Below are 23690 nucleotides of genomic sequence, written 5' to 3' on the forward strand. Positions count from 1 at the left end.
AAAACAGTTCATAGTCAGTAGAAGTCAGTAGAAAATGTTTAATAATTTCCAAGGAAGTGTTTTAACTAGTTACATTCTTTGAATCAGGGTTACTAAAAAGCATTTCGAGACAAACTGTTTGAGTTTAAGTTTCATACAATAAAAATTGTTTTTGGAAAGATCACAGAATGATGAATCCACAAGTTTCACAAATATATGTATGAAAAAAAAAATCATAGTACATGAAATCTCTAAGGACAAGAACACCTGGGAGGCATCTAAAACACACAAAACAAACTGAGAAGTGTTCACAATGACATTGCAAACAGCCCGAAGACATTTTTTCTATATCATTTTGGATCAAAATTGGGGATGCACCGATCCATCTTTCCTGGTTCCAATTATTAAAGGACTGCTGTGTGGAGTTTAGGGGAATCTGTTCCAGAAATGGAATATAATAGTTTTCAATAGTGTAAAATCACCTGAAACTAGTGAATCTTTGGATTTTTATTACCTAAGAATGGCTCTAAAGAGGGACTTTTTGCATTTTTTTGCATCCATCGCAGATCCTCCTAGATGCTTGGAAGTGGAGGGTGTGGCGAAGGGTAATCACCTCTGAACAATCTGCAACCTCACCACTAGACGCCACTAAATCCTACACACGGCTCCTGTAGATGTCACCTCAGAGCCTCTGCCAAAAACCACCAACTCCCCTTTTTTGTCTCTAGATTTGAAAGTCACTGTCATTGGGATCACTTTATGTTGTGTCACATGACACCTGTGTTTACTGTGCCACTGAAAAACTAAGCCGTTAACTCTCCATAGATAAATAAATGTGGTTGACAGAGGACACTGTACTTAATGTGATCAGTCAGGAAAATAACAAAGGTCAGTGTCAGCTCTGATACCAATTTGATGTGTTGGATCAGTGCATCCACAGAAAAAAAGCACCTCACCTGTTAACACCTACTGAGATGAATAAATATATCAACAAACACTTGAGTGAAGGCATTATATTGTCACAAATATGGACAACTGGCAGAGTTCAGTGCTCATCGGTGCAGTGACAGGCTTCACTGCTCACCAGCTATTGTATTCAAGTACCAACCACCTGCCTTGACTGGTTAATATTATGACATGACAGTGAATGATCTATAAAAATAATTGCTGGCTGAACAAATCACAAAACAAAATACAAATCTAACTGTAGGACACACTCTTTGGAGGCAAGAGAAAAACTTGCAGCCCTCAAGTTCACTGACTGAAAATATTTGAAAATTGTAATGCCCGGGTCTTATCACAGCATTGGTTGTTGTAGTTAATGCTGAGAGAGCATGGAAACACATTCTGGTAATCATGACAGTCAGGACGGTGAAATGAGATTTGTGGACAATGCATTTGTTACATGAGAACAGTTGATAAAAATATATTTGCAGGTAAAAGCAGCTGCAAGTTACTCATGAAGAAAACTAGGAAAAAGCCTCTTTGTAAACACTTCACTTCTCTCTAGTAGCATCATTTACATAAGTACTACAAAAACTGAAAAATAAAATTCAGTCACATTTTGAAATTTTCATCAAACAACTACAATCACAGCTTGTCCTGTACTCATTTATAAAGGCACTTTTCAGATCAGATGTTGAGATGATAAAATGTTGGCAGTGATCTGTGCTGCATTAGAGGTTACACCTGCACGACTGAGAGGAGAAATATCTGAATGATTATCTGTCTACAGTCCTGCTGATTCCATGATAAACACTGAATAATGCCATTTGACAGATGAGCCACTTTTCACAAAAAACATGAAGCAATATCCTAACATGTACGTGTAAACTGTCTTCAGCTTACCCAGAGGTCAGAGGTCATATTCTGCTGCACACTGCTGGAGGTACCATTCATACAATCTACCCTGTGGAGCAAAATTAACAGTGTGAGATTCGCAATCCCCATGTTACAAATCTGACAAATGAAAAGAAAATGAAAATGTTTGGATTTTTTTGGCCACTCGAGGGCAGCGGAACTAAAAACAACACTGACATGTACAAAATCCTTATGAAGTGTTGTGCTTCGTTATTAGCAGTTAACATTAAAATATATGAGCCTTCCAAAAACAATGAACTGAACGACACAATAAAGCTTCACACAGCTGAGTGGACCTGCAGATTGGTGACAATTCTCTGAGTTACTATATATCACACAGTGATTAGTAAAAAAAAAAAAAAAAATGTGACACCATGGCACAAAAACATGAATCTGACCTTCTTAATTTTGACGATGTCGTGGATATAGCCACTGTACTCCACCATTGTCCTCTTCTCCTTCTTCGTCAGAGTCTTATTCCCTCGGCTGATGATAAAGCACATCACAACACCCAGAATGTCAATCATCACTTCCTGTGTGTGTGTGTGTGTGTGTGTGTGTGTGTGTGTGTGTGTGTGTGTGTGTGTGTGTGTGTGTGTGTGTGTGTGTGTGTGTGTGTGTGTGTGTGTGTGTGTGTGTGTGTGTGTGTGTGTGTAAAAGAGAGAGTGTGCATATATTTGACGTACATCTACTTAAAACACATTCTCTTAGACACAAGCATGTGCAGGCCACAAATTATTAACTAACTAACCAATTATTTTCAATATCTATTAATCACAGATGTATTCTTGATTGGTTGTTCACAAAAATGTTGATCAAACTCTGTAAACTCCGAGATGACACCTTTAAATAGATATTTTTGTCGAATCAAAAGTCCAAAACCCCCAAAAATTCAGTTCACACTCAAAAAAGCAAACATTTTAACAACTGAGAAGCTGGAACCAAATCTTTCTTTAAAGAAAAAAAATACTTTTCAACTAATCAATAATGTGTTTATATGTTTGCACTGCATACTTGCAACACTTACCCTGCAAAATATCTTGCCAGGAAAAGCAAGAGATAGCAAAAAGCCCCGAAAATGATCACGAACACTACTTGTCCATCTTCTGGTATCCAGTCCCATAAATGCATCACTATTCCCTGTGAGAAACATGTTGAATAGACAATCAGAGAACCAGGGAGACCTCATGTAAGAATAGTCAGAGCAAAGTATTGAATCAAATAATATTTTATTGCAATATGACTTGTTCCATCAATTATTATTTGCACTAAATTTCACCTGTATAAAAGTCAGAACTTACCGCTGAGATGGTGACGGTGCGAACCGGGCCTTCACCCAACAGCTCATCCAGCTGCTCTTTGGAGACGGTGTTCACAATGAAACTGAGGATGAAGAGAACGGGGAGGAAGACGCCCAAAGCCCCACAGAGGAACGAGTGAAGACGGACGCTTTTGTTGTAAGTCACGTCAGCCCTGTGTGCACATATAGGAAATCTAGTTTCACACATTCACTGCAGCAGCTGATAGTATCTGATGATTGCCATCTCCTCTATGTGCATGTGACGGGGTTTATTAAGATGCCATTTTGCCTCAGTATAAATTATTTTATAGCTTTAGGAGTACTTAAACACAGTAACATGCTTTGCTGTAGGCTGAGAGGTCAAACCTGTCCTGCTCTAGTTTGCTGCTGATGGTGGAACAAATAAGGTCACAGTCTTTCTCCAGCTGATCCAAAGTCTTCTGAACGGCCTGGTTGATGGTCTTCTCGATGGTTTCACAAACCCCATCAATCTGGTTCACACACCTGCTCGGCTAAACAAGACAAAAAGGTTTGTAAATGCACTAGTTCTGTATCTCATGCATGTCAAAAAGGGGAAGGTCTGGAAACTTTCATGCAGAATCCTGAGGGTATTCTGACTGACAGTCTTGTGCACTTAGCAGGAGGTGGAGCTGCACTTGCTCAGCAAAAATAAATTGGAGGTTTGGAGGGATGCACAAATCTACCATGCGGAGTAGAGCTTTGAGGTTGTAGATCACAAGATGCTGCAGCAATAAGTCTGGACTGGGGCTGCTATTGTCAAAGGCAGGCTGATCAAAGTCCATAGTTTACGATCTCTGCCCGCACGCACACACGCACGCACACGCACGCACACACACACACACACACACACACACACACACACACACACACACGCGTTGATTACTCTCTCAGTCGTCATATTGCAAACTGAATCACCCTGTTTCAAGCCGTCAAGGGGCATCAGGAAAACTGAAGCAAAGAATTTACATTCAAATCAATGGCTATTCAACTCCAAGGACAACAGAGAGCTTTAAATCCAAATACAACATGAGATGAGAGGAAAACACTGCTGAAAACAACAAGAATCAGCTCTACAACTCCACTACAAGGTGGCGAAGCACTGCATCACTTTAGGCATATAAGTCTCAGATAGTCAATGTTAAAACTAAAAGCATAAAGATTTAAATTTTACATCAACTTCAGGTTCTAAAATAACCCTTACAGGAAAACACAATTGATTTTACCCTCTGTGAGTTGGGGATGTATATTGTCGGCATCTCAAAACCACATTTGTTGAGACCTGGACGGCGACATAATTCTTGGACTATCTGCATCATCACTCTCTGACGAAAGAAAATAAAAGTTTATTTTCACAGAATTAATTGAATTTCTTGCAATCAAATCAATAAATAAATCAATAAAAACCCATATATAGAGTGAGCCAACCTGTCGGTCTGTTTCCTTCCCGGCTTCATCTGCCTTGCTGAGGTAGAACAACAGCTTGTCTCCACATTTTTCACTCAATTTCTCCACGATGTTGAGAGTGCGTTTGCATAGCGCTTGGCCCATCGGGTCAAAGAACACAAATATGAGATCTGCCTGTTCCCCTGCATAACAAAAAAAATAACATCTATTAGAGAAACACAGCAGCTGCAGAGCAAATATTTCAGCCCTGTAGGGAGAACTTAAAGCGAGGCAGACATACCAAACCAGATGATGGCACTATTGACATCAAAAGGGTAGATCATGTCGCCGTCCACCAAACCCGGAGTGTCCACAAATGTCACCAAGCTGAATTTCTTCTGCTTGGAGGTGGAGATCTCAGCAGACAGGTAGTCCATTACACCTGAAAAATACAGATGTTGTGTGTGCACAGGGGCTCCCTTCAGAACAGCTCCACAGTAACAAATACGGTAAATAAAAAGTTCCCTGCAGGGAGCAGTCACCTAGTGACTGTATTATTGTGTGCTACTAGAAGCCGCAGTGCGGTCAATATTTGGACACTTCAGGGTGACCGGTGACATTAAGATCATGAACATGTTTATACAGCTTTGCATTTTCAGGAACTCTGAATTTGTGATTCAACTGCAAAATTGTTTAGATGAAGACAAATTATAGACCATTCAAGAATACGAATCTGACTAATTGTGGTTCAACTCCAGCCACGCCCTCACGGTTTATACTTCAATTTTAATGTGCGGAACATTTTTCTTTAGCTCTCACTGTCCCCTTTGCGGAGAGGTCTGTTGTCATGGTTACACACAACAGCTCTTCAACTGGCAGCTTTAGTGTGGGGCGTGGGGCATAAAGCTAGCCAGTGAAGAACGACTGTGAGGCAACGCACTGTGAGGTTGTGATATTCCACCACAACCATCACACCAGAGCCCGACCCCCCCATTCCCCTCCCCTCACACAGAACAAGATCACTATTGAGACATGCCCCTACTATTGACAAAATAAGCCCCATCCCACTTCATCCCCCCTCTACACACACACGCACACACACGCACACACACACACACGCACACACACGCACACGCACAGGCCTGGGATGACAGTGAGGCTGTTTCATATGAAGCGGCAGGTGCTAACAGGCAGCACAAATCACATCCTTGTGATGCAGAGAGCAGGGCCACTGCTGCTGTGGCACATTAGCATTCCCTCATGTTTCTCTTACATCAGCATGGCCACAATATCAATAAATCTGCCTCCTATGAAACGTCTTAGAAGTGAACTCCCCAAAGTCGGACATTGTAGAAACATCCCTATTGTGCAAAAGACGACTGGTTTAGGAAAATCATTGCATGTATACATATATATGTATGTGTGTGTGCGTGTGCGCAGATATTATCAAGTAGCTCCACGTTATTTCTCTGTAAGGCAACTAGTCTGTACTTCAGTTCATCAAGATGATCCCAATACAAGTGCATGCATCTGCCAGTTAATGAAATGGCTTCAGTAGAGGTATATCCATCCATATGATAGAACAAAAAAAAAGTCGTCTCAGGGGTGAAAAGAAAAACGAGAGCGATACTCGCCGATGGGTGCCAAGTTCCTCAAATGACTGTAACTGAGAGGGCTATGCAGGGGAACCTATGCATGAGGAAAAGGGCAAAGGCTGCAATAACACTGCATTGACCAAGACTAAGGAAGAACTTGTTGAACTGAAAGGTCAGACCTGGCACAGTGAAAATATAGCTCAAGAAAAAAGCAAACAACACAGCAAAACACTTTGTTATCTAACAATAATGAATCATTATATCTGTGAAAATGTCAACTCCCATGCAGCATGTTGCCTCAAGTCTTGACAACAAGTTGATAACATTAAGACAAAAAGATAGACTTAAACATTCGCATAAAACAGTATCAAGGAGTGTCCCTAAGCACATCCCAAGGAAAATCAAACTGTATAATCAGCAGCTTCTCCCACATAAGGATATATGGCGCTTTTCTGATGAGTCATCCTCAGCTGCTGTGACAGGTAAACAGATGACTGAAAGAGTATATTTCCAGAGGCGGTGATGAAGTTCAGATAAAAAGCCTGCTTGTATTCCAGCAGCAGATCGGTGGTGCTGCAGGGCTCCGGCCTGCAGTGGAGCTGCTGCTGCTCCAGTCTGGGCTGTTCCGTCTCTAATGGCTGTGACATTTCTCAGCAGCTCCTCCTGACTACACTGCACTGCTGTCGATGGGGCGTGTGACTCATACGCCATACCGTGAGCGCTGTGGTCCGCACCCAGTGAACCCTCACTCTCTACACACTCTCCTGTCAACACACACCCCTCCACTCACTGCTCACCCCCACGCAGGCAGCAGGCACACCCAGACTTTCTACATGACCACCACAGTGGCAGTCCAGTGTCTTCAGACCACTGCTGACGCACAGATCTGACACCAGCTGTCTTAAAACAATATGACACGTATTACATCTTCTTTTCTTCCTCTCCATCTCAACTCATATTTTAGAAACAAATGGCACATGTGATGAGAGGACAACAGGAGTCTGATCTGATTTATAACTGGATACATTGAGTTTATGACTGAGTGTTGAGTCATCAAGGTGAAGCACCTAAAGTCAACCTGAAATAACAAAACAGAAGCCTGACCTGTGACAAGCAGAAACAATGGACGGATGGATGGACAGTCAAACAGATGGGAATGGAAATTTACAATTTAGGGTTCTTTATCCAAAAAGACGTCATTTTTAAACTTGAACTGAGTATGTAACACACATATTCCTGGGTCACACAGCAGAGCATTATCTTAAAGCTCGATATCCTTCTGCAGTTCATGATTACATTCATCTCCTGTTCATTATTCCTGAAGCGCTGCTGGTCTAATACTGCATCTCCCTGCTGTTCCAGCAGACTTTAACACTTTATCCTTTCCTTTCACCCTTTTCGCACGCTTTTCATCATGAAGCCAATGAAAGGCAAGCACAGTTAATATAAACACACAATCAGGTGCATTTCTGTAACTGTGTACACAATAAAGGCAAAATTAATAATGTGAACCAGTTTGACATGTGTGACACTCCGACATGTTTCTTTTATCTGATGTGTCACAACTGTATGCATCCACCAGATCTGCACATAATGATTAATTTAGAAGCATGAAAATGTATTTGAATAAAATATGAGGAAAGTATGAGGCCTGGTTTTTCTTTCAGCAACAACAGTGTTTCCCATACATATACTTTACTTGGCCAGCACGCCCAGGTAAATTGACTGCGGCCCAGGTATATTTGGCGACCCACTTTCGCATTTATTTATTTATTTATGAATCTGTCCGAGAGGACGGCGCGAGATCTGTGTCGGGAGCGAGCGGAGGGGGACACTTGTCTGTCCCTGCTGCAGCAGACAGTCAGACGCAGAGACCCGCCTGCTCTACAGGCAGCGGCGGAGAGAATAAACGTACAAAAGTGACGTTCCTCTTCACTGCAGTCGATGTTAACAATCGTTTGCATGTAAAGGCTGAAACAAGAGTAATCTGTGGAGACGTCCAGAAAGTCCGTCACATACCGACTAAGAGATGAAAGTTACCGACAAGCTGGAAGTTCATGTGTCGCGGTTGCAGCTACACACACAGTCAACTTGAGTAAACCAACATGGGTTAACAATTAAACGTAACCGTTAACCTGCTGATAGTTATCGGTGCTTTCATTAATTCAGCCTGAAATGGTCATCATCTGAGCTGTCGGTCAGAGACCCGGTTTAGTTTTCCTATCACTTAGAGCAGGGGCGTGATGAGGGGGCTGCAGTACTGCACGGTAAAAACACGGTCAAAGAAAAAGTCCTGTTTAAAAGAATGCTGCTGCTGTTTGCTACTCAAGACTGTTAATTTTAATACAGTAAATCATGTGGAGTCAATTATCAACCAATGGGACACACTGAACAATATCAATACTTTTCCAGAGCGATTCTGTCAAAAACTGTACTTTTTAGAAACCCATTTTGAGCTTCCGATGCGAGGACAAGGAGGACAGCCTTACCTTTGAGCTCAAGGAGTGGTCGAAAGTGAGGGTAGAGGTGGAGCGTTGCATTCCCCTATGAAAGAGTTAAAAAGACAACGTTAGAAAGAACCTGATGAGACAAATAGTAATCTGCAGCTTTTTTATTCCTGCAGTCCTCCCCCCCCCCCCTTACAACAGAGTCCTCTATTCTCCTGGTACTTTGCATGGAGTCTTACACCAGCTGCTGTGCTGCAGCTCAGTACGCCTGCTGCAGCTCTTCCTCTACTTAGGAGATAATCCTTCCATTCTGCAGTCCCGCACTGCAAATATATTATTCATCTTCATCACCTCCACCACAGTAGGACATGAACAGAGAGGTAGAGGATGAGAGAAGACAGAGAGACAGGTGTCTCCCCGAGCCTGTTTGTATGCTGCAAAGATGCCTCTGTTTGTGTGTGTGTGTGTGTGTGTGTGTGTGTGTGTGTGTGTGTGTGTGTGTGTGTGTGTGTGTGTGTGTACAACAAAGTGCCTCACTGGAGCAGCCTACAGAATGAAAAATCACCACTGACTGAGGCAGTGCCTTCCACGTAGGCCGACACGAACATATCGCTCCATCGACCTTTATGACTGGCTGCAAATTCAGCTCCCCTTACTGGAGTTAAAAATTTTAAAATCCCTCATGCATTAAACTGGGAAGCAATGTCTGATTCCTGAACATAAAATAATGTTTGTTAAAAAACACTGACAACACTGATCTTTGAAAAAAATATAAAATGAAGTGGAAGAGGTAATCATCATGGTTTTCTTTCGAAGCATTAGTCGGTACTTCTGGCCTTTTCATTTGATCTCGTACCCCTTAAATACAAAGTCCCTCTCCACCATTGCAGGTAACATCGGCTGCCTTCATGCTGTTCTTACCTTCAGAGATTCTCTTTTGCGACCACTTGTGATGAAAGTAAACCCCTGCGTCTCAATGGCCACGCCTGTTTTCTGTATGTGCTCTTCAGCGTACCTGGAATGATGGCAACAGGCGTCAAACGCATCACAAATATTATGCATTTTGTGTGTGCAAGATCTAAAGCAACTATAGATATTTTCTAATAGGGCAGCTAAAAAAATTTATACATTTAATACTAATACTAATACTAATATTGGAGAACTGTAAAATATTCACTTTTTGATGAAAGGGAAAAAAAAAAAGGAGAAGTCGCAAATCCTCATATTTTAGAGGCTCAAACAAGGCCATGTTTTTAATTGTGTTACTACAACAAATAAACAATTGTTTAGCTGCTGTCAATTCAATTTCTGTCAATGGTTTTTCAGCAAGAATTCCTACAAACTAGCCTGGTGGCAGTGCAAAAGGTCAGGTCATATGTTAGAGGACTTGCTGGGTGTGAGATGTGAACATGTGCTCACCGGTGTTTCACTGAAATAACACATTAGGACAATAAATTACACATATTAAAATTTTGCGGACAAATAAAACAGTCTTGGGAACTTTCATCTCCTCAATTCAAACAATTCTCAATATATATGAAATCAAATATGAAATATGAAAGCTTTAAAGAACATTTGATGAGTGTTTAAGAATGCTTATTGTTTAACTCCCTAATAATTGCTGCAAACCAAAAAAGTTACTAATCAAATCAATTTAACAGCAGCTCTTAAAATATAATTATTGTATTTCAACAAGTAACGAGAATGAACCTAATGTAATATTTACATTTCTGTTTACTCTCACCATTAAACACAGCACTCAGCACTCACCACCAATCATGCTAAAAACACCTACAGACTCGAGAGTAAGTCAATTCTAAAACACGTGAGCTCGGTTAGCATGATTGACAGCTGTGCTCATAACACATTCCTGAAGTAGCCCAGGGAAATACAATAACAGATGGTTTTTCAACCTAGTTTGTGCAATATTTGTACAATTTAGAATCATAAACAATTTCAAGAGGAGACCCAAAACAATTAGTCAGTAATCAATTAATAATAGACAATGAATTGATGACAATTTTGTAAATCAATTACTTTAAATAATTTCCCCCTGTTTTGTGTTGCTTTTCTTTGTTATAAATGGAATAAACTTTCAACAGCTCATCCAAAAGCAGAAGCTGCCAATTATCTGGAAATTTTAGATGAATTCGATGAAGAACCTGAATTTGCCAACAGGTATTTAATGAGTTGTCTTAGCCAAAAATACAGATTTCTATGATTATCTACAATTCCTAAAAAAAATTACCAAATCATATCACCATGTCACCATTGTAATACCTAGAATTTCACATTTCCTGTGGCAAAACTGCTGAACTGTATTAAACCCACAAAGCACTTTAAAAAGTCATGTGTGAAGACGATATCCTGGTAACACACAATTGGCAAACAGTTTTTCACACATGGAGAAGAGCATGTGACGGTAAGGCCTACGGGCATGGTATTGTTAAATCCCATTAATAACCAGATGTATTACCAGTTAATGAAAGAGCTCTTTCCTGCGGAGTGGTTACCCATTATCATCACAGTGATCTTTTTTCTGGGAGGCAGGAGTCGGACTCCGAGACTGCTGGCAATCTTCACCAGGCCTGAAAACACAAACACATGTACGCACAGACATTAATCAGGGCACACGGCTATTAAAGTGGAATTCTTAGTAACATAATGCTCTAGATTATCTGCAAGATCAAACAAAACACAAACACAGGAACGAAATTGCTGTCATCTTAAAAAAAAAAAAAAAGGTAAAATGGTCCCATGTGCTTCGTCAACAGATACATTATTTATACACCTCATTGGCCTCACAAAACTACTAATACAAGACAGACTTTGCTTAAAATGTTATCTCTAAAATCAAATGTGTGCAGAGAAAGTGAAGAACAGCTCTCGCCTTCCCTCAGTATCATCACTGAGGAGCCTTTGAGCAAGGCTTAAAAAAACAGTCAAACAGCTTCACTGAAGCAGCCAACATATCAGACTGTTTGTCCCAGGAGTGTTTTGGTTGTGAATTAAAGCTGCAACTAATGATTATTTTAATTATTGATTAATCTGTCGATGATTTTACTGATTGATGAAATGGCTATTTGCTCTTTGAAATGTCAGAAAATGGAGAAAAGTGTCGACCAGTGTTTCCCAAACTGCAGCGTGAACTGTCTTATTTGGTCCCGCCAAATAGACAACGACCGAAAGGCTTGGTTTTAATGTCCTCCACCTTACATTCAAAGCTCCTAATGGGCTTTGCCCAGATTATATTGCAAACTCTGTGATTTAACATGTGCCTTCAAGAACATTGTGATTATCACCTGCTGGTTTATTGGAAGTTTCCAGCAGCAACAACAAAAAATCTGGGATGCAGCTTTTGTCAATTACGCTGCAAAGCTGCGGAAAACACAGATATCAGGGAAACTAACGCAGTAAATATTTAAGCCTAAAACATAGCCTTTAACTAGCTGCACCTGAAGCTCTCTTGCACTTGCCCACATTACTGCAACTTTAAAATACATTTTTGCTTTATTCTTTATTCTTTTTATTAATGGTTTTTTTGTATGTATTCTTTTGTTTGAAAATTACATTTTAACATATTTTTATGTTCCTTTATATCTGTTTTTATGTGACACACTTAGATATTTAGTTTATTATCACCGAGGGCTAAAAGAACCAGGATATATTCATATTTAGGAAGCTGGAATCGGATCATTTTTGCATTTGGTTATAATTTTTTTTTTAAATCAATCAAAAAAGATTAAACGTTTACCAAAATAGTCGTTAATTCATTTTCAGTCAATCAACAAATTGATTAATCAATTAATTGCTGCAGCTTTAATGTGAGTGTGTGTAAATGTGAACGTGAAAAGGTGAACTATAAAAAAAAATTAAAAAAAACGCAGCATTGCTCTTATTGATCCAGTAGCAACAGTTTACATGGCACAGGCTTGTTTCTGCCTCTCCTGTAAGATCAGTTAACTATGACACTGTGGGACAGAAAGATCCACAAAATAACAGGATCACTGATGAGGACACCACACTTCTCCAAACCTTTTTACCCTGCTGGAAAACCACCGGCGACCCTTATCTGCTTCTGTAAAGTAACTCTCTGTACTGAGCAGCTCATTATGAAGCATTCTGCAGCAGGCTGTGTGTAAGGAGACTTATCTCATATCAAGTCCAAACAGCCCGGGGCGCTGCCCCGCGGGGCTGCAGAGGAGCCTCTCCTCGGTGTCATGTTTTTTGACAGTGACAGGCAGCTGTTGCAGACGGAAACAAGCAACGCTTTACGTTCACTTCACACCCTAAACTTCAGCCTGGGACCACTGAGTTACGTAACATCACAACTATGCCCGCTTGTTTCTTCTTTATGGTCCTGACTTTACGGTAACGTTAAGGCGGGTTAGTGATTATTTACCGTTTTCACTGTCGACATAAAGACTGTGGCATTCCTTCAAGATCCTCTCACTCGGGGTGGTGATCGCAGTCTCCAGAGGGTTTGCCACAGACCGGGGCTTTCTGCCCGACATTATGAACGTTGAGCCTCCACCAACCGCCTCCCGGACTGTTTCCTGCGCCACGGGGGGGAAGGCTTTTAGGGTTGCACAAACACTGTCCTGTGCGGAAGAAGCGCCCCCCTGCGGCTAAACATGAGCACACATGATTTTCTGTTTCAAATCTGAACCAGCAGGGTTTTTAGCCTACTTCTCAAAGAAATAGGTTAGACCCCAGATTACCAACCCCGGACACCAGGCAATTGTCCTGGGGTTTCACGCCCTTAAGGGCCCCACAGACACTAAACTGCAATTACTTTGTAGTAAGTGAATGAATTGCGGATTTGTTTGGAGATAAGAACTCCCAATGTAAACTGAAATCCTTCCTGCTTTTTACCAGTTCTATACATTTCTATTTACAATATGTTTTAAAACAGATTACAGTTCAGAAATTACAGTATATTTTTTTTTACTACACAGGGTGTGTAATAAAAAATTATACTGTAGTTTCTGAACTGTAATCAACTGAATCAACATATTGCAAAAGGTTTGAGAATAAGGGGGTAACAACCTTGATTTTTCAAAAGATAAGATAAGTAACTCTTAGGGAAAGAATATCCATATGCTCCCCACAACTGTTACAGACCACTCACCAAGAATAATAACTTCAGAACTCTGTGAAACCATATGCATTTGTGTATTAATTTCTCCCCATAGATCTCCCTGAGTTCACTTCAACAATTGCTTCATCCAAACCCGCTACTGTTTTTTTGGATCCCATTCCTTTAGGATGTTCTCCCTCTAATTAACATGGACATTCTATACCAGGTAATTTTATCACTATAAACAGGATATGTTCCACAAGACTTTAAGGATACCCTAATCACACCCCTACTCAAAAATTACACTCTACACCCAATCATCTTAACTAATTATAGACCCATATCCAACCTGCCTTTCATATCCAAAATCCTTTAAAAATCTGTTGTAAAACAATTATGTCATCACTTACACAAGAACGTCCTGCTTAAAAAAATCTCCAATCAGGATTCAGAATACACCTGAGCACAGAAACTGCTCTGGTTAAAGTCAATAATTACCTCCTAATTGCTTCAGACAATGGACTTGTTTCCGTTGTTTTCCTGCCTGATCTTGGTGCTGCCTTTGACACCATTGATCACTGCATCTTGTTACAGAGACTGGAACATTGTTGCAGGGATTAAAGGAACAGCACTAGACTGTTTTAAATCATATTTATTAGACAGATCACAATCTCTTCTTGTCAACGACTCCTTGCCTAGTAAGGTCAGTTATGGAGTTCCTCAAGGGTGCTGATATAGGGTTGGCAGGAGAGATCACATTTCCCTCGTTATGGCGTCCCTTCATTGGCTTCCCATTATACAGAGAGGTGAGTTCAAAATCCTGGTTGTGACTTTTAAAGCCCTTTACAACCAGGCTCCCTCATATATTCAAGATCTCATATCCTACCACCCAAACAGAACACTACACACTCAGAGTGCAGGCCTACTCAGGTCCTGAATCTCCAGCCTTTAGCTATGAGGACCCCTGCCTGTGGAACCAGGTTCCAGTTTGGGTTTGGGAGGCCAACACCCTGCACCGTCAAGACCAGGCTTAAAACTTGTCTTTTTCATGAATCATACAATTAAAGGAAAAAATGTGTATCATTGACAAGCCCCTAACCCTGCTGTCTCTTGTACCTTGCACATCTCTAACCTTGCCCTGCTGTTTTATTAATTATTTTATTACACAGATTTGTACCTCAATTGAATTAATGATGACTGCAATGCATTTTTGGTGATTGTTTACCTTTGGTCTCCTCTGTGTTTGTTTACCTTCTTCTTTGCTGATTTTTTCAAATTTTTCCCTCACATATTTTTTTGTTTTCCTTGTCTGTGAAATGCATTGGGACCATGCCTCATGGTGATATTACACTCTAAATAAAATAAAAATGAATCTGAACTGAATTGAAATGAGTCAAACAACTTTGGTTTTATAAGGTTTTATAAAATGGGTTTTATTTGGATTTGGGGCTCTGGGCTTTGAAACACACACTTTTCCCAGAGCTGCTGCAATTAATGTCACATGAGTGTGCTCTGGTCTGTGGAGCAGCTCTCATGTCTGCAGACCACATCGTCACTACACACTGTCCTGAAACTAAAACTGAACTGTACATTATGAAGAAATAACATTTTAATTCTGTTTTAGGGCAGATTTTCACTTTAATTATCAAATGCCAAAAGATGTCATAAGCAAATTTTCTCAGGTTCTTGCAGGATTAAATGTTTTTGGTCTAGACTGAATGTAAGAGCAGTATGTCATTGAAAAGCCTCTTTGTGCTGAGGGTCTGATATTAGCAGAAAGCAACTGATGTTGAAATTTTGCTTATATTTTGTTCCATAAAAAAAATATTCATTCAACCCCGCCCATATGATTAATAGTATAGAAGGCCATGATAAAGAGCAAAATGCATTAATGATTTGTAGAGTAAAAAATATATATTTTCATTTATTCTCGCATGTTGTGTTGCCTTAATAATTTTAGATTGAAATCTTTTAAAATCTTGTATGTTTATAATGGGCCCCTGGGCACAGACATGACATAGACCCCTCATCCTTTGATATAACAACAAGACTCAAATAAACACAGCCATAAACTACACATCCTGTCTATTTGTGGGTTTTTCACATCTGTTTTGGCAACAAGGATTTTGTGTTTCTATGGACTTTTTGTGCATTATCGTCTTTGAGATTGTTACATTGCCTTTTGGTGTAATTTAGTGTCATTTTACTGACTTCACAACAGGAAATGTTTACAGTACCTTCAGACAGATGTTTTGATCCATGGGCCCTCTGATACCTGTTAACTAATCCATCTATAATGCATATAAGTCAGTCTACGTTTTAAATATTAGTTTTTGACTGTAGTAGTTATCTTTTTCAGTGACCACAACACATTAAAGAAATACTCTTTGGCGCCATCAAAGGCTGTTTCTGGGCTGCTGAATCTCACTGAACTGATCATAATCCCATCTCTGTATTTTTGGACTAAGCAAAGTGTAAGTGTAAAGTACAGAACAAAGAGTCATATTTTTTTTCTGAATTTGGGTCATTAATTGCTCCATTACCCAAGGGCAGGCATCAGCAGCACTATGCAGGAATGTGCTTCAAGTAGTTAATCAGCCCCCCCTCCCGGAGCTGAGGTCATATGCTGCACCTTACAATAGGCTGTCATTTTGTAAGTACTTCGACTGCTGCGGAACAGTCATTATAAATGGTTTATTCACACTTACTTTCACAGCAGTTTCCAAAATGAACATCAATGAGGGATCTCCGGAACCAAAGAAAGAGGTAAGTTTAAAATCGACCCCTATTTCGGATTTTTCTAAATTGCAAATTTGAATTTCACATTTAGGTTAGTTTTGGTGGATTAATCCGTACTAAATAGAAAAAAATCTATTTAGTACGAGCTACACGTTGAAATACGCATCCTGTCGAACATTATCTGACACTCAAATCAAATAGGCTATTTGGCAAGGTTGCAAGTGGATTCACAAGAACTGCACGGTTTTAATGCAGTTGGTAAAACACCACGGTGGAAATGTGCGATTACTGTGTTATTAGACGTTATAAAGTTCAACATTTTGGCCATACTTGCTGTGAATATATTTGTAACTAACATAGATTTATGAATAAATGAATCAATGATTAAATAAGTAATTGTAACATGGTGCATTTTATGGCCTGTGACCATTTACCCATCCCCAATTTCTTTTCATTTTCCCGTTTAAAAGGAGCGTTCAGGCGGACTGCAGGTGCTGCAGATATTCACAAAATGTCAATGACTGCTCTTCTAATGTTTGAAACATAGGGGGAGTCAACACACAGTATGTTTACTGATTTGATTGTAAATAGGCAGTTATAAAGTTTTCTCAGCCTCATTAAAATCAGTGCTTGTTGCATAAAGTATAAAGCACTATATGTAAATGTAAAAAAAAAGATATCCAAACATTGGACCATTAAAATGTTATTACAGTTGTCAACATGTGGAAATTGCTCAACTTGATGGGAAACACTTGTTTTTACTAAAGGCAAGTTTCTCAGTAATTTAATATTTTCCTTCTTTTATTTTGAAGTATAGCCAAAACTGACCTGAATTCAGTGTCCCATTAGATGCCATAAAATCCTGATAAACATGGATGTAGCCGATTCTCCATGGCCCCATGGCTACTTTATGACGAGATCAATTGTGTTGTCCTCAGCGTAAACACATCCTCCTGTCTCATCTAAGTTGTCTGTTGAGCGCAAGCTCTTGCACGAAGGACATCCAGCGCGCAAACAACAACAAATATTGGACTTTGAGCAAAACAAAATGCAAAAAGTAAATCAGAATGAATATCAGCCTCTGCTCATAATTGGAATAAAAGCTAAAAGGCGGCGAAAGGTATATGGATTGTAATGAATTCAGGGTTTTTTTCAGCAAAAACTGGATCTGTCATTGTGGTGGGTTTAAGCTTTCCATTCACTATCAAAATATTTGTTTTAAACAATGTGTCTGTCTGTCTGTCTTTTTCTAATTGCAGTTTCCAAACAAGTCACTTCTGCTGGCTGTGTGTGCTGCTGGTATTGGAGGAACCTTTCAGTATGGATATAACATATCTGTCATCAATTCACCAACAATGGTAATAACCCTGCTGCCTCTCACTGGACTCAGTTCTGCACCAAATAATATAACAACATTGAAAGATCTGAATATAAAAGCCTATATGATGGTCGTTTGCCTGATATTAAAACACAGAATGGATTCACTCTGAAGTGCAAATTTAATACAGCCAGGAATAATTATTGTTTTATCAGAAAACAAAGTCCCATGTCAAGTATGGAAAGGAAAAAGTGGTTGAAATCGGTCTCGTGCTCCTGTGATTGGTAGATAAGGGTCAGTGCATGCTCCGCATCAAGCAGAGACCTGATATAAACCTGTCTAGCAGTATTTAATCAATAGTTATAGCAATGCTAGTAAAACAATACAGATTGAAAGATTAAATTTGTTCTTTGTACAAACCCACTGCATAGGGATCTATAACACACCATCTGCACATTTAAAAATTAATATTTTCATGATCTTTTGTTTTGATTTCATTTTCTTCTTTTATCTCCAGCATGTGCAAGATTTCATCAACCAAACCTGGAGGGAGCGTTACCAAATGGACGTGTCAAAAGATGTGCTCACCCTCCTCTGGTCCTCGATTGTGTCTATATTCACTTTAGGAGGATTGATCGGAGTAACAATCGGTGGGACTCTGTCTGTGAAAGTGGGGAGGTATGGACAAAAGAGATTTATTGGCAAAATTGTTTAACCCTTTGTTTTCTATATCAGTGATTTTCTGCTATGTGGTTTTTTTTTTCCAGGAAAGGGACACTGCTGACCAATAACATTTTTGCATTACTGGGTGCTCTGCTGATGGGTCTGAGTTACCCTACAGGATTATTTGAATTACTCATCATTGGACGTCTTTTCACTGGAATTAATGCAGGTAAATAATTCAGGGACGCATTTAAAGGCTTTAACACCTTGAGAAAGACAGATTCATGACAAACTTGTGAAATGTGCGTTTAATTTGTTATTCATTTTTATAGGCATTGGCATTTGTGTTCAGCCTCTGTATTTGGGGGAAATAGCCCCGACTGCATTACGTGGTGCCATGGGAATGGGAACTTCAATTTTCATCACTGGTGGGATCTTGACTGGACAAGTGATGGGCCTCAAGTAAATACTAAACATTGTTCACTGTTCCCATTGTTCCCACAAAGTTAAATTGTTATAATATTGAAAAAGCATGTTGATCTTTGTCTGATTACACAGAGAGCTCCTGGGCAAAGAGGAGCACTGGCCCATCCTGCTCTCCACCACTTCTATCCCAGCGATTCTGCAGCTCCTGATCCTGCCCTGGTTCCCAGAGAGCCCGCGCTACCTGCTCATTGACAAAGGAGATGAGGAAGGATGTAAGAAAGGTAAAATGAAGCTGCAACTGATGCACCATTGCTTCCATTTCAACTGTCATTAATGGGATTTTATGTTTAGCCTGCAAAGATTGATTGAGTTCATGTGAGATGAGTTGTTAAAAAGCCTGGAACGCCCTTTGTCCGAAGGGAACTGGACTCAAGCATGTCCAGTTGCCTTCGGACAACACTGGATATATACCTATATGACTGAGGCTCTCCACAGACATAGCAATTCCTTTCTAGGGAATCATCAGAGGCAGAGACTTTTGGCCCCTAATGGCTGTCAGTTCAAGCCTGTGACCACATTATGATATGTTTGACAACCGAAACTTTCTGATACGATTCTCAAAAGCAGACCCTGTAGCCTGATCAGATAAGAAATGTGTCTGCAGAAGAATTCAATCACGGTGTCATGTGCTTGTCTGACTGCAGCCCTGAAGCAGCTGCACGGTGTAGATGACTGTGATGATGAACAGGAGGATATCAAGAAGGAGAAAAGTAATCTAACAGGTTTACAGCCCAAGAAACCCTGGGAGCTCTTTTCTGATCGCAGTATTCGCCGGCAGCTCCTCACCATCATACTGCTCAACATTGCACAACAGCTGAACGGCATCAATGCTGTGCGTACACGACTTTCCCCAGAATGACCATTTTAATTACTTTACAAAACATGAAAAAGGTTCATCTAAAAAGTAAATGTTCTGTTTTTGTGTTTGTTTGTCTTTAATTTTCTGACCTTAATATTTCCTGTAGATTTATTTCTACGCAGATTACGTGTTCAAACAATGTGGTATTCCAATCGACAAAATACCATATGCAACTGTCGGCACTGGTGCCTGTGAATGCATCACTGCTCTAACATGTGTAAGTATGAGTTTCTCATCATAATTTTAAATACTTTGCTGCAGTAAGTCTTTGATTTTTTTGGTTTTACTTGGTGCTACAGAAAACAGAGAACAAGTAATACTGTAAGTGACAGACAGGACCTTTTGAATAAAACCTTTAATAGTTGGACTGTCAAAACTATAGAAAAGCTATCGAAAGTTAAAAAAAAAAAAAAAAACAGTTAAGAGGTAGAAAGAAAAGCATGAGAAAGATTACTGGAAGTAGAGCATGAGATGGGATAACATGAGGCAAAATTTCATGGGACACATCTAACCACAAACCATGAAAGGTCAGAGGAAAACTCTGGATGAGTCTCGCCTGGAGAGTCTCTTTGGTCTTGTGACATGCTGTGTGTCTCAGGGCATGCTGATCGAGAGTCTGGGAAGGAAAGTACTCATCGCAGGAGGTTACACGCTGATGAGTATCTGCTGCATTTTATTCACGCTGACGCTCACTTTTCAGGTAATTAAACTCAAGACCAAACTCCGTTAGAAATATTTGAAGCTCTGTTTCTTCCTAACTTGTGTAAACAAACATTTCTTCTGTGTGATTTCTGTTCTCTCAGGATGCCAGCCCAGTCGTTCCATACCTGAGCATGGCCTGTGTTTTTGCTTTTATTTTGAGTTTTGGCTTAGGGCCAGGTAAGTGAGCAACTTATTAACTTTTCCCTTCATTGAAACTTCTCCTCAGCTGCGCATTTGCACAACAGCTATGACAGTGAATTTTGTTGTTCTTTCTTCCTCTGTGAAGGGGGCGTGACTAACATCTTAACCGCCGAGCTGTTCACACAAAATACACGCCCTGCAGCATACATGGTCGCAGGGACAGTGAATTGGTTCAGCTTCTTCTCCATCGGCCTGGTCTTTCCTTTTATTGTGGTAAGTGTTCAAAATGATGCAGAATATGTTTTCATCTTGAAATGTTTAATCACTACTTCGCACATTTCAACCCTGGGTGTTTGATTTCATTTTCACAGATCGGGCTGCAGCAGTACTGCTTCCTAGTCTTCTTGGCTGTCTGCTCCTTGGTGGTTGTTTACATTTTGCTTGTTGTTCCTGAAACCAAAAACAAAACTTTCCTCGAAATCCAAAATGACTTCCAGTCATCCAGCAAGGAAAAGGACCACAGTCGTGATGGAGCAGGGGCGACACTGTTATCAACTTCTATATGATATATACTTCATATGTTAAAGTTTCAGCAACTCAATCTGAAGATTTATAGTCCATGCACAACACAATATGTCAGTAATGTAGCATGATAATAAATTATACTGTAAGCTACAGTGCATGCATAGATGTGTAGAGTAGTTGTAAATGCATCTCTTTAGTTAATCTACTAAATTGAAGTGATTTTATGAAGTGCTACTGTATTTTTGGTACGGTTAGTGCTTGTTCATACAACTTTTATAAAAACGTGCTCCACTGAGATTTTTCAATAAAGATCAGTTCATGAAATACGTTTCCTAACCAATATGAACAAGCTCAGAGTGAACTTTGCATGCCATTTAGGTCGCTTGATATTTCAGTTTTCTAATCGGTCAGCATGCATGTGATCTGGAGAACAAAAGATTCACTGAAACGTTTTTCATGCATGTATTTACAGGGTAAAAAGAGTATTAGAAAGAGTTATTAGAGTGCGTGTGAGAGAGATTAAGTATTGATACCTGCCCTTAAACATACAACATTTAATATATACCTGGGAAAAGAAATAAGTATAAGAACTAAATAAAATTTTTGGAGAGGACTGTAACTGTTGCTGTAAAAAAATCTGAGGTGACATATAACAATAGTGCCCAGTACTAACCAACCCCTCCAGGTGAATCAGAAGTATTAGGGGCTTGAAACTAACTTATGACAAAGCTGAACTGTGGCCTGCTCTGTACTTTTTTTTACTTGAGTAAAAATAAAACTGATTTCGAACATACTCAAATATACAAGTCAGAAAAGGGGGCCGGCTATTCAAGCTACTCTACTACAGTAATCCTGCTGAGTACTGTCTTGAGTATTTGGCTTGGATTCCCTGCTCCTATAATAAGCTTATAACTTAAAAACCAACCACGACATCCATTAGGAAAATGTGACCAGATTAGATTTCCCTTTTTTGTTGAAATTCCTTGACCTGCCAGCTGACTCCTTAGCTCTTTATCAAGAAAACTGTTGTTGTGTGATATGCCCAAAGAACTGAAAAGAGGTGATAAAACTACATGAAACAGCCTTGTGCTGTGAGCAGCTCATTGTAGGTTAATGTGCTTCAGTTACCTTGTTCAGCTACTAACTCCTGATTTAAATGATATGCTTCACTTAGCAGGACAACTGTAGGCAGCCAAGATTTTTTACAAATTTGCAACTGATATTAAGTAACAGGCTGTTTTCTCAGCAGGAAGCAGAGATCAAACATGGCCAGATTAACCCACAGGGAGATATGTGGAAAAAATAAGCTGTGGGCCCTTGTTGCACCTCCCTTCTCTGTGCACCCTGCTGCCTTCAAACACCCATCAATTGCATGTAACACAGCAGACTGGCCATGCCTGCTTAATTGGATTTTTCCTTACTTCAGAAGGACCTGTACACTTGTGCTGCAATGTATACTGCCCTTGGTTGCACACTATGCACAATATACAAAACATTAATAAAGGTCTTAAAATGAGGGTTTGGCACAGGGCCTCAGTCAGAGACAAGGCCTGAAGATACAGTAATAATACAGGACCTGCTTTAAGCTGCTTATCATTTCAACAATATTTGTCTTCAAAAACATTAAAATGGATATTTGCTGAACACATGTATCCACTCAGCCTTGTCAGTGATCAGTAAGGATAATTAACAGTTTCTTGGAATATACATGATCAGGCCTTGTTCTTGTTTTTTTTCTTCTTGTATTTTACACAAGCATAATGGGCCTCATTCACTAACAGTGCATATGCACAAATCTATGCTTAAACCATGAGTACGACCATTTGACGCACAAATTTGGGATTCATCATATATTCTTTCCTGAATTTGTTCGTACTCTGTGAACAAATTTAGGATGACCTTAGACCATGCGTACGAACAAATGATGTGAACATACACCTTTTAGCATATTAAAACTGCATTCATTAAAAAAACTATTTAAAAAACGATAATATTGAAAACCGCTAATTTACTAATGCATTGACCAAATGTATTAAATAGGCTAACCAATAAATTGACGGCCTTTAAACCATATCAATTATTGTCTTAATTCAAATATTCACATATATTCGCAGATAATTGCAAATACTATATTAATTCGGAAATAAATTACCTGTGGTTACTTTTGCTGAATGTCATCACGTTCACCCTCATTTCTATGACACATACAGAGGTCAGTGATGAAACTGGACTTGCTGAAAACACTTTGTCGTACAGAGAAACACGCGCCTCACTTTAGAATGATTCTGATTCACTAACTTGTGGTGAGAACAAAATTGGCCATGTCATGAATCTCACGGTGATTTTGCATGTGCACTCACTTTCTGCGCAAAGTAAGAACATTTCTAAGCACATAGTGAATGAGGCCCAATGCATTTTTACACTGATGACATGCTAATTTAACTTCAGTTGAATCTGGGGGATTCCAACTCTGTCACATCCATTTTGAATGCATGCAGGCTGCCATGATGCCAACTGAATGACATTGAGACTGAAGTGTTTATGGTCCCCCCCAACATCACAGAGAGTTTAGCTTGCCACTTCGGGCCATTC

The 23690-nt window shown here is 39.8% G+C and overlaps 2 protein-coding genes across 3 annotated transcripts; one reads left to right on the forward strand and one right to left on the reverse strand.

Moving 5' to 3' along the window:
* Positions 1-24: 24 nt before the first annotated feature.
* On the reverse strand, positions 25-13136 carry LOC138215791 (uncharacterized). 2 transcript variants are annotated; one of them, XM_069178183.1, is made up of 13 exons: positions 12988-13136; positions 11062-11173; positions 9507-9600; positions 8628-8682; positions 4845-4985; positions 4586-4746; positions 4384-4482; positions 3506-3651; positions 3141-3312; positions 2867-2979; positions 2238-2325; positions 1828-1888; positions 25-1676 (listed from the first exon to the last, which is right to left on the reverse strand). In XM_069178183.1, exons 1-12 carry the CDS (start codon positions 13097-13099, stop codon positions 1835-1837), a joined length of 1347 nt encoding a protein of 448 aa, XP_069034284.1. In that variant the 5' UTR covers positions 13100-13136; the 3' UTR covers positions 25-1676; positions 1828-1834. The 2 variants fall into 2 exon arrangements, with proteins under 2 accessions (XP_069034284.1, XP_069034283.1); XM_069178182.1 differs by having other exon boundaries at positions 25-1888.
* A 3212-nt stretch (positions 13137-16348) lies between these two features.
* slc2a11b (solute carrier family 2 member 11b) lies at positions 16349-21401 on the forward strand. The gene is made up of 12 exons (XM_069178181.1): positions 16349-16431; positions 17664-17762; positions 18240-18400; positions 18490-18614; positions 18718-18847; positions 18944-19092; positions 19516-19703; positions 19837-19947; positions 20329-20430; positions 20534-20609; positions 20719-20846; positions 20945-21401. Exons 1-12 carry the CDS (start codon positions 16393-16395, stop codon positions 21137-21139), a joined length of 1503 nt encoding a protein of 500 aa, XP_069034282.1. The 5' UTR covers positions 16349-16392; the 3' UTR covers positions 21140-21401.
* The last annotated feature ends 2289 nt before the right edge of the window (positions 21402-23690 follow it).

This window comes from Embiotoca jacksoni, unplaced genomic scaffold, assembly GCF_022577435.1.
Source record: "Embiotoca jacksoni isolate LCO1_2020_lvr unplaced genomic scaffold, fEmbJac1.0.p SCAF_8, whole genome shotgun sequence".
In the NCBI taxonomy this organism is placed as follows: Eukaryota; Metazoa; Chordata; class Actinopteri; family Embiotocidae; genus Embiotoca; species Embiotoca jacksoni.

Bases quoted from the DNA above. Each gene is read 5' to 3' on its own strand.
- LOC138215791 (XM_069178183.1), bottom strand. From the start codon at position 13,099: ATGTCGGGCAGAAAGCCCCGGTCTGTGGCAAACCCTCTGGAGACTGCG. The intron at 2,980-3,140 runs GTAAGTTCTGAC...TGTTTCTCACAG, and splicing joins GCACCGTCACCATCTCAGCG to GGAATAGTGATGCATTTATG. The intron at 2,326-2,866 runs GTAAGTGTTGCA...CTTTATCATCAG, and splicing joins CTGGCAAGATATTTTGCAGG to CCGAGGGAATAAGACTCTGA.
- slc2a11b (XM_069178181.1), top strand. From the start codon at position 16,393: ATGAACATCAATGAGGGATCTCCGGAACCAAAGAAAGAG. The intron at 19,093-19,515 runs GTAAAATGAAGC...GTCTGACTGCAG, and splicing joins TGAGGAAGGATGTAAGAAAG to CCCTGAAGCAGCTGCACGGT. The intron at 19,704-19,836 runs GTGCGTACACGA...TATTTCCTGTAG, and splicing joins AGCTGAACGGCATCAATGCT to ATTTATTTCTACGCAGATTA.